Below are 12166 nucleotides of genomic sequence, written 5' to 3' on the forward strand. Positions count from 1 at the left end.
AATAAAGCAGAAAGAACCGTCAGATTTTGTAAAACAGGCTATGAGACATGGCACCGAGAATGAGGAAAATGCAATTGCAACTATTGTTGGCAAAGTGATGCCTGTATTTTTTCCAACGCTGACATTTAAAGAAGAGGGCTGTGTTGTGATCAAAGAAAGTGAGAAGCCCATTATGGTAGTTTCACCAGATGGTAGTTTGAGACAGGGAACCTCCCTTAGTTCTACCAAAATAGCAGTGGAGATAAAATGCCCTGTCAACAAAGTACACTCTCAATTCCCACCACGATATCTGTTACAATGTCTTGGTGAAATTCAGGCATTAGAAGTAGAAAACTTAGTTTTCGTAAGTTGGACACCTCAAGAAACAAATGTATTCATGGTGAGGCGAGATGAAAGCCTTATGAGAAAGCGTTGATGATATCTAAGCAAATGTATTGTGAAAAGAAAAAAAACCCAACAAAATTGAGCGATGACCAAAGGCTATTAAAACTAGAGATCGCAAACAAAAGCAAAGAAATTGCCCTTGTTGCGAGATTTACGTCGACATTTGTCACTGACAGTGAAAGTAACAACTGCAAAGAAAATTCGATAGAACTGAGAAAAGTTAGGAAACCATTGAAGGATATCAATAACCTCATTAAAAATCAATACGAACTCAAACGAGAGCGAGCAAGTGAAGCTATGGTCTTTTTGGTTGCGGGACTTGATAGAAGCTGGGAAAAGAACCAGATCAGAAGTGCACCGGTGTGCTGGTTTCCAAAAGGGTATAGTTTAAGCACCGAAAACATGCGCTTGATTGTAGAAGAGATACATGAAAATGCCACAGTCACGAAATTCATATTCCATATCAGTCCTTCGACGGACAATGGCATGGGCTCGTAACAAGAACAAAGGCCCATTGGCCATCTTGCAATTGCAAAAAGATGTGTGAAAAGAAGCAGAACAGAAAAAGAAAAATGAAATCATTGCCTACTTTAAGCAAATGAACAAAGATGTTAAATGCAACATGCAATTCAGTGCTCAGAATGACATGGATATTGGCAGGAAGGTAATTGAACTTTCCAATGGCGATATAAGACTCCCAAGAAATCATGCAAACAAGATGCAATACAACTTTAAAAGGAAAGAAAAGGAATCAATTAAGTCAACCTTCAACTCTTGCTGATGTAATTCCCGACACAGTTAAGGAAGTGCACAACATTGGTGACAGTGTCTTAGCTATGACATCGATAAGTGAGGGTTTAGAGATGGAGGTTTTTGCGAGTAATATACCTGCAGAAGAGTGGGCATCAGAACTAGAAAGATGTCATGATGATTCACTTGAAAACACTGATCATACCCTTTTGAACCAAAATAAAGAAGAAACTCGGAGCGAAATATGTCCTCAGTCAGAACCACAAAAAACAGTAACGGAAAACCTTCATTTGGATATTCAAGATATGGAATGTATGCTTAACATTTTCAAAACAACCAAAGACTGCAATTAAAAAAGAAAAGTGGAACAGCGTCACCCCAACTGAACTTCTTGAATACTTTTCATCGACTGAGAAGCTAATTTGTTTTCTTGATGTTGAGCTGCGCGCTGTAATACAGTATCTAAAGAAATCAAAATCATGTAAATTAAAGGAATCAGTTGAAAATCAATGAAAATACAAGACATTGCCTTTCTTCTTGGTTTAGAAACATCCCAAAGTTACCCCAACGTCTCGAAAAATTCCAAGGGCAACATGCGTGCGAAGAAAGTCAAAACTCTTTCCGAGCTCTCTGCTTCTACTGTTTCAAAAATACCGAAATTCTTCCTTAACATTATTTATGCAGAGATGGTGTGGCCTGAAAAAATGAAAAGCTGGGCATCTGCTGTAGAGAATGTCACAGTTGAAGGTAATAAATACGATTGGTTCTATAAACCGGAGTTCAGCCCTTCCATAAATCAGTATGAGGTGCGATGTATTGACTCTACACATCTGCTGACTAGAACGAGGACCAAGAAGTGTAAAGGAGGACTAGAGAACTTGAACAACAATGGTTGGATGAAAGTTGCTCATTCAGGGAAGACTCTCTTGACCCCAGTAATGATTCAAGAAATTGTGGACCTAATGTAACGGGATTTCCCAGCAATAATAAAACAATCCTTTCTCCAAATTTCTTTAATGGTGTTATATATTTTTTATACTCTGTAATATATTATGATAAAATAAATATAACATAATTGTATAATATCAAGTCATAAAATACATTATTACAATAGAATTATCTTTAAATACATTTCCATTGAAATATACATATTTCCCATATACATATAATTTCATTCAGTCCAAGATCAGAAAGACACAATTAAGGGAAATAACTCTTATCAATTTTAACATACAAAAGTTGTCTTTCTTTTACAATAGAATATTAAAATACACAATTATAAAGCATACCAATTTATGGAATTGAGTCCGGTTCCAAACCGTTCAATATCTTCAATAACTGATGTTAATTGATCTGAATATTAAATATATATCTAAATACATGTTCCTTACATATATTTCCTATTCACAATATAAAACACTTTAATATTTCCTTAGAAATATTTACTATTATATATTAAGCTGTATTACAAATGCTTGTCCATCAGATTTATCTACATCTGACACAATGTAAAAATACAACTTTACTTATCAGATTTATCTACATCTGATATATACAATATTTACAAAGTAATTCCTTCTAAATTCTTAATCCTGATATTTCATACTATAAACTCCAATTTTCTATAATATTAGTAAATGGTTAAAATAGAAACTTACATTGTCTGGATGTCTTCAAGTCTTCAGAATAATAGGAATAACAAACTAAACTTCTCTGCTTAAATTCTGAGAATGTTCTGCCTGAATACTGTTCACAAGACAATGAAAACTCTTGACCAATAAAACCCGAAAATTTTCAGTATCAACCAATGAATGTAAAATGTTTGAGTGTGTGTGTGGATCGTCAGCGTCAATGGCTATAACTCATTTTTCAGAACAAGTAGAATCAGTTATGAGATTAAACAGAGATATCGCCAGCACTGGTTTTTGCCGTGACGTACGCATGTGGTGGCAGGCAGAGGATGAACCAGGAATCAGCTCAGCGGAAAGGCACAATATGAGAATGAACTTGAGAACGCGGCTCTTAAAGCATGTAATAAAATCAACGAATTTCCTCCACCCACTATGTACATTTGGGGGTGGCCATGTCAGTTGTGGGAAGCAATTATTTCCAGTATAGATGCAAAAGCATGGCTGTATTATTTTTGTCATGGAGGTACTTACAATGTTAGAGCAGTTTTAGAGCAATGTTTAGCAGTATGATAGGGAAGACATTTTTCTCTGAACTGACCATGAATGATAGGAGAAGACAGGGAACAGTTTCTTGTTAAGAGTTTGGCCAATTCATCGGAAATACAATAGAACAAGTTCAGATTCGATTAGATTCAGAAAGGTGATCTTGAAAAATCGATTATCTATTATAGTAACAATTTATTTCTCGGTCACACACAACGCTCTTGTTTTTACCTTTTTGATAACCAATTTGATATTGAGACCATTTTCTTCAAGATAGTTTCACTTTAATTTCAGAGATCATCATTTTGATACACAACTGCGGAAACGCGTTTGAGGAAAACGTAAAGAGGGAACGGTCCTGACAGAGCGAAATTCGTTACAGAATGGATCTCTGGGTGTTCGCTGGGAAAAAGCACGTTGTGATCAATCAAAAATCTTACCGACTGTCAAAATGGGATTATTGTAATTTCATGTTGCACGTATAGAATTGCACAAGTTCATGTAAAATATGAGTCTATAATAATTTACTACAAACTTTATTATAGAATATCATTGAAAATTTCTAACAGAACTGGTAAAATCTGTATGTAAATAAACAAAATTAAGAATAACTTATCAAATAGTAATAACGAAAGTTTACATCTCAATTTACTTTAATGAAGAGTTTATATTCCGGAGCATGAATGGACAAAATGTCAGATTCAGTTTGATTTGCACGTTCGTTTATGGCGATATAGGTTTGTTTGATGCCTAAACGATCTACCACAAGGACATCTATTAATTTTTTCGCCAGTATGGGTTGTCATGTGATCCTTATGCTCCTGTTTTTTTTCTTAACGACAGCCCACAAATTTCACATTTAAACTGGGGGTCTCCATGGCTTTTCATGTGTCGGTACAAATCTGGTTTTATAGCAAACTTTTTTTCCACAGTGATCACATGCAGATGGTTTTTTTTTTTATCATGCACTGCACATCTGTGAAGTTTAAAAGAAAACACATATTACTATAGAAAATGATAGATACATGTATAAAAAATTAATATTCATCCATAAATTATTATGAAATGCCTCAAATGACATTTACTAAGATAGCAACGCCAGCGCTAGAACTAAATTAATATTCTCTCTCACTCTCTCTCTAATAAGTAAGAGAACAAACTGATGACTCTCTAACAAAACGCAGTTACTTCGTAATAAAAATCAGATTTACATAGTTGTACACATAAATATTTCAATCTCCGAGTCAAATATGGCCCCAATATATTCTTACCTATGTCTTTTAAGATAAGCTTTGCTGTAAAACCTCTTGGAGCAACACATATATGGTGCCTTCCCTATGTGTCCCTTGTCAGGATCATATACAGCAGATCTACTCTTGAACTCTTTTGCACAAAACTTGCAGAGTTTATTATCCATTGTAACCTTCAAAATATATAAATGTATAACTTACTCTGTCGTGTTAACACGCACAATTCTTACATATATATTTTAAATCGACCGTGGAACTGATCTTTACTATTTCGTATCGTGGTTACTGATCATATTCAACAAACTAACTTTGTACGTGTTTTCCATATCATGCATTCAAAATCTAAATATATTGAGCATCCCCACTACAAAGAGGGTAAAGTATTTGTACTTTTCACGTTATTAAACACCTTGAATACGATTGAACTGGAAATAAATTGTCAATCAGGTTATGATCGTGGATACTATCCCGTGAAATGTTGATCGAGCCGGGGATTGTTAACGAATGTTCTAGCAGTACGCGCAAAACTACGATATTTTGAGAATAACAAAGTATCCATTGCTGAAATTATTACACTTTGGTGAATGTAAAATACGTTTTTGACTCTGTTAGTAAGAATTAATTTTAAGAAAACACGAAATAATAGAAATACTGATATTAGAAACATATAATTATGTACATGAGTATTGAATTGATTAATTAAATTAATTTGGTACTTATATTTAAAGCAAAACATTATTTATTCACAGAATTAGCCAAAAATATTACTTCTATAAATGTATTTTTTGCTCAAAAGAAATATCCATGATTCTTATTAGTCCCGTAAATAATAAAAATTCCAGAGAAAAAAGTTACCGTAACACAATATTCAATACCAAAAATAAAATCCGTATGATTACAAACTGAAATCGGTTTTTCAGTATTCGGCGGGATTTGTTTTTTTTCTCACATTAATATTTTTATTGGTTTCAAATAATACGATGTAAAAATACTAACTGTAAATAACTGTAATTATTTACATTGATAATTTGGTTTTTCAGTATTCGGCGGGATTTGTTTTTACTTCTCACATTAATATTTTTATTGGTTTCAGAGAATACGATGTAAAAATACTAACTGTAAATAAACCTGTAATTATTTACATTCATAATTTTGAAAGTTATGTAAAATAAAATTAGTCACATAAGTTAGAAAAATGCTATAAAACAACCGAATAGTTTTTTTTTATGTCGAATCATTCGCGTAAATAAATGTTCCGTACATAACATCACAGAGAAAAATGAATAGATTAAACAATAAAGAAAGTTGGCATTACTATTTTGGATTTCGGAAAGAACATAAAATAAAAAATGATTTAGATTTTTGTCTCAATATTCGTATACATAACCGGCGCCCCGCATAACGGCGTACAATACATGTATATCTATTATAATCTATTTGAATTAAGTACCATGCATATAGATTCCCATAATAATTAATTGCATGTGTACATTTTAGGAATATTTCAGTGTGTTAATTACTTGTTGTTTTCCGTTATCAGTGTTTAAATAATTAAAATAATAAATTGTAGAAATATTTTTAATCGGGATTCAGAAGAATTTACTTCCCGCATAGAAATGAACAGAATATTTTCTTTCTATGTTTAATTTTAATTTTGTTCAAATTAATGATAAATAATCTATCATTGAAATTGTTTGCATCATCAAATACTGATTCCGACTACCTTGAAGTCATTAAATTTCTATTGGCTATTGACAAAAAAGAGACGCGTGACCATCCAAAGAAAACGAATACACAGAGTTTGATTGACAGGTTCAGCCAGGTGCAGGTCTTACCCGATGTCCGAGGTTATGTGAACTGGTTGTACACAGCCGAATAGTCTCAGTAACTAGTCTTCTTTCAATACGCATACTTTTCTTTTGTTTGTTAAAAATTAATTCAATTTTGTAAAAAGATAAGTACATCATCATTTCTTATAGATTTTTTTCACGAGAATATCTCAAAGGAGTTTTGCCAATCAGTTTAGAGTAATGTTTAACACGAGCGCTATTTTGAAACAATTAAATTGTCAGAGAGTTCCGAATGAAATCTGAGGAACGTTTCACACGGTTCTCGCACGCTTTGCCCGAAACGCTTTACACGCTTTGCCCGAAATGCTAAACGGTTTACACGAAACGCTTCACGATTCACACGAAATGCTAAACGGTTTACACGAAACGCTTAACGGTTTACACGAAACGTTTCTCGCACGAAAGTCGCACGCTTTTTTGGTGTAGTAGTACGTTTCAGGGTCTGTACATGTATATCATACAATGCTTATGAAACCAACTAACAGAGTTTGGTGTCCAATCGCAAAATTTATGACCCCCTCCCCCCCTGTAAACAATGTCAAATAGATAATAATGCAAACAATATATATAGTTACTGACTAACTGTTATTTTATTTTTAATCAATTTGTTTTTTAGTAGTTTCTGTGGGACAGGTTTCACTCATTATCATTTTGTGGCCACTCACATATCTTTTGTGGCCATCTAACCGAAAAGCTATGCATTTATCTGGAGAAAAACTTTTCAGACTTGGGCCTTCAATCATAATGAATAAGTGTGCCTGTAAGTTAGCCTGAGTCAGTTTGCACCTTAATTTCGACTTTTAAAATTTTCATTTGAGAAAAAACCCTCTCACACTGTGCAGTGCTTGCACTCAGAGTTAACATAATTTTCACTAATTTTAAAATTGTTTCAACTCTAGAGGGACAAGTCGTTTCCCACTGTGGTAAATAATTCCGAGCTCTTTTTTGTTTTATCATATTTTGTTGTGTATTTTACTATGTTCGTATTATTCCGGGATTCGTTAATCCGCACCAGTGATCCGGAATTTGTTCATGTTGGTTTTGTATGTTGCATTCATTAAAAACGTGGTTACAACGACAACACGTGTTATCATATTTCTCACATAACTTAGCCACACGGAAATCTAACAACTGGCGACGAGGTGTAAGTACGAACCTACTATCGTTTGTTTACCATGCCACACATCGGTAAAATCGAAAAATTTGACGATTCAGTTGAATCTTGGGAATCCTACGAGGAGAGATTGCAGGCATTTTTTCTCGCTAATGCCATAGACAACGCTCATAAGGTGCCTGCTTTAATCAGTTTAATTGGTCCCAAAACGTACACACTTTTGAAAAACTTAATTGCTCCAGCCAAAGCAACAGATAAAAACATTAAGGACCTCCTTAAGGCACTGCGTGAACATTTGAGCCCAAAACCCTCGGTGATAGCCGAACGATTCCGATTTCACAAGCGCAACCAACGGCCTGATGAATCTGTACTGACATATATTGCCGAACTACGCAACTTGGCAACTCATTGCCAGTTTGAGGCAGCTTTAAACGGCACATTACGAGCCCGACTAGTAGTAGGTCTTCGTCAAGAGTCTATTCAAAAGAGACTACTTTCAGAGACTGACCTTAATCTGGAGAAAGCAATCAACTTAGCAGTTGCTATGGAAACAGCAACGAGGGATGCAGCTGAAGTACAGGGGGTGAAACCTGAGACAGTGCACAAGATCAACACACAACCCAAACCGCGTCAACCTCAGCTATTCAGCAAGAAACCTACAGTAAGAAACACTTCATCTTTTGCACGTCCAACAACCAAGAGAAACACATGCTACCGCTGTGATGGTGAACACCCAACCTCCCAGTGTCGACATATTAACTCCGTCTGTTCTTACTGTCAGAAGGATGGACACATTGAGCGAGCATGCATGAAGAAGAAGCGCAACAGAAACACGGGACGTAACACTTCCCTATTTTACAATGAAGAGGAGGAATTTGATTCAGAGGAAGAATACTACCAGGATGGTGAAGGAGAACCACTTTTACACATTACTAGTACCTTCCATATGAAGTCACATCATGAACCACCAATAACAGTGCACCCAGTTATTGAGGGCAAGGTCATAAAGATGGAAGTTGACACAGGGACAGCTGTTTCAGTGATCTCAGAAAGTGATTATACATGTAGTGCAAACTTCAACATGGTTAATCTTGAACCATCCAGCGAAATACTGCGAGCTTATTCAGGAGACACAATCCAACCCTTGGGCAAGATAAAAGTGAATGTGAAACTCAACTCCCAAACAGCTAACCTTGACTTACTTGTTGTACCACATGGTGCACCACTACAACTCAACTGGCAGGAGATCAAGACTTTGCGCGCAGTTAATTCAACTTACCAGTCATCACTGAAGGATCTACTTGACTCGCATAAGGATCTGTTCGCACCTGGGGTCGGGACCCTCAAACATATAAAAGGGACAGTAACAGTGGACCCTGAAGCCAAACCGATATTTATGAAGGCCAGAAACGTCCCATATTCCTTGAGAATGAAGGTTGAACAAGAACTTGAGAAACTACAGGTAGATGGAATTATTGAGCCGGTGGCACACAGCAAGTGGGCTACCCCGATAGTCCCAGCCATCAAGAAGAATGGCAGTGTTCGGTTGTGTGGTGATTACAAAGTAACCGTCAATCCAGTAATGTGTGTGGACAAGTATCCTCTACCCAAAATTGAGGACATATTCGCAACTCCTGCTGGGGGTAAGAAATTTTCAAAACTTGACCTGACGCAGGCCTACCACCACATGAAACTGGATGATGATTCACAGGATCTACTTGTTATCAACACCCATAAGGGACTTTTTAAGTACAAGCGCCTCCCATATGGCATCGCATCCGCTCCAGCTTTATGGCAACGAGCAATCGAGCAAGTACTACAGAATATACCATCAACACAAGTGATCATTGATGACATTATTGTTACCGGTCACAATGACGAGGATCACTTACAGAACTTAAAACTTGTCCTGGACCGTCTTCAGTCTTATGGACTACATGTGAACCTTCAAAAGTGTGAATATTTTCAAGCTAAAGTCAGCTACGTTGGACATGAAATTGATGCTTATGGCCTACACAAGTCACCTGACAAAATTAAGGCAGTAAAGGAAGTCCAATGCCCCAAGAATGTGTCACAGCTCAGATCATTCTTGGGTCTAGTGAACTACTATCACAGATTCATAGACAATCTGTCAAGTGTAGCAGGACCATTACATGAACTTCTCAACAAAGGAACCAAGTGGGAATGGAGCTCCAAGAGAGAAAGAGCTTTTAAAGAAATCAAGGAGTTGATTTGCTCTGACAAAGTGCTGTGCCATTACGATGCTAAACTACCCTTGAAACTAGCTGCAGATGCTTCGCCCTATGGAATCGGATCTGTACTTTCCCATATGTTTCCTGATGGATCAGAAAGACCCATAGCATTTGCGTCACGCATATTGAACCAGGCAGAGAAGTCTTATTCACAAATAGACAAAGAAGCTCTTGCTCTGTATTGGGGTGTGAGGAAGTTCAATTCATACCTTTATGGTCATAAGTTTACTCTAGTGACAGACCACAAACCACTGCTTAGTATATTCAATCCTGTGATGGCAGCGGCACGTCTTCAGCGCTATGCAGTATTCTTATCAGGATACCAGTATGACATTGAGTTTCGTGGAACAAAGTTACATGGTAATGCAGACGCACTTTCCCGTGTACCGCTACACAGTCGATCAACCACAGGATGAGAAGGACCCTATTGATTTGTTTTACAACAAGTATTTTAATGACCTACCTGTAACATGTGTGCAGATTCGTAGAGAAACACAACGTGACCCACTTCTTAGTCAAGTTTTGGATTATGTGGTAAGAGGACATTTTCCCCAGGGTTGTGATAACGAGCTAAAACCGTACTTCAATCGCAGAGATGAACTCAATGTTTATCAAGGATGTGTGACTTGGGGAAATCGTGTGATGATACCAAACATTTTACGTGAGAAAGTTATGACAGAACTTCATTCCGGCCACATTGGTATTGTCAAGATGAAGGCTGTAGCTAGATCCTATGTATGGTGGCCCAAGCTTGACGAAGCAATTGAGGAAATCTGCAAGGTTTGTTCTGGTTGTAGAAGTGTCCAGAACACACCTTCCGCTGCACCAGTGCACCCATGGAATTTCCCGCCAAAGGCATGGCATCGGTTACACATAGATTTTGCCGGCCCATTCCAGAGCGCCATGTTTCTAACTGTTGTAGACGCGCATTCAAAATGGCCAGAGATTTTTGAAATGAAAAGCACCACAAGTAATGCTACAATTAACACCTTACGGACACTGTTTGCACGTCAAGGGATACCTGTAGAGGTAGTGTCCGATAATTGACCTCAGTTCCGGTCAGAGGAATTCCGCCAATTCATGGAATCTAACGCTATCCGACATATAACCTCCTCACCGTTCCATCCGCGGACGAATGGTCAAGCCGAGAGGTTTGTTCAGTTGGTTAAGAAGGCAATCAAATCAGCATCAGGAGATTCTACATGCATCAACAAGAAACTTAACTCATTTCTTTGTAAATACAGAATCACCCCACAAGGAACCACAAATGAATCACCTTCCATGTTGATGTATGGCCGAAATATTCGTACCCGTTTAGACATCATGAAACCAGACTTGGCTACTACAGTCCTCTGTAAACAATATGGTTCAAAGGCAAAACACTGCGGAAATGATATTCGGGAGTTCTCTGAGGGTGACGCAGTAAACACACGCGATTACCGCTGTAATGCAGACAAGTGGACGAAAGGACAAATCCATTCTCGAACTGGACCCCTGTCTTACAAGGTGGACGTCAATGGAACGCTATGGAGAAGGCACGTTGACCAGATAGTTGGAACTTCAAATAATCAAGCTGCTGACCCAATTCCTGTGGACATCACTGCTGAAACTCCGTTTGAGTCATCCGTGAATGTACCATGTCCTCCTGACAGTAATAAGGAATGCGTGAAGGACACCGCGAGCAGTACACCAACACCACGTCAAAATCCACCGCGAGCCGGAAACAAACCGGACAAGTTGAACTTGTGATTTTGTTTGTAACTTGGCATAGTCATGTTAATTTACCAAGATGAACTAATGCTGAATGTTTGGTTATTTTGTAACATTTATAATTGTGTTTTATTGATTTATTTAGAACTAGTTTGTGCTATTACATTTTCACTTTTGTTAATATGGTAACTCTTTAACCAGTCAGGGAGGAGTGTTGTGTATTTTACTATGTTCGTATTATTCCGGGATTCGTAAATCCGCACCAGTGATCCAGAATTTGTTCATGTTGGTTTTGTATGTTGCATTCATTAAAAACGTGGTTACAACGACAACACGTGTTATCATATTTCTCACATAACTTAGCCACACGGAAATCTAACATATTTCATGTTTTTTTAAGGCACCGTGTCTTCAATTTTGGCATCAGTTTTATCGACATTACGATCAGTTTTATCGACATTACGATCAGTAGTATCCAGCTGCTGATTAGTGTTGTCATCAAGGCGATCAAACGAACGTTTACGCTTACTTATCGTCAGGTACTTCTCCAAGTTTGAAACAAAGCGTCATTGTCATGCGGACCAGCGATTAGTACGCACAGTGCACATACATTAAAGCGAATTAGAAATCTTGATTTTGCATTTAACAGTTCAGTCGTACATAAAATCTGTCGACGTTATAA

General features: G+C 37.1%; 1 protein-coding gene across 1 annotated transcript; it reads left to right on the forward strand.

The window, feature by feature from the left end:
- The first annotated feature begins 10854 nt into the window (after positions 1-10854).
- Positions 10855-11523, forward strand: LOC128160729 (uncharacterized protein K02A2.6-like). Its single transcript, XM_052824075.1, has one exon. It carries the CDS (start codon positions 10855-10857, stop codon positions 11521-11523), a length of 669 nt encoding a protein of 222 aa, XP_052680035.1.
- Positions 11524-12166: the final 643 nt, after the last annotated feature.

The sequence above is a fragment of the Crassostrea angulata genome, chromosome 8 (assembly GCF_025612915.1).
Source record: "Crassostrea angulata isolate pt1a10 chromosome 8, ASM2561291v2, whole genome shotgun sequence".
Taxonomy (NCBI): Eukaryota; Metazoa; Mollusca; class Bivalvia; order Ostreida; family Ostreidae; genus Magallana; species Magallana angulata.

What these genes read in the sequence shown, in the direction of transcription:
- LOC128160729 (XM_052824075.1), top strand. Translation starts at nt 10,855, where the DNA reads ATGGAATCTAACGCTATCCGACATATAACCTCCTCACCGTTCCATCCG.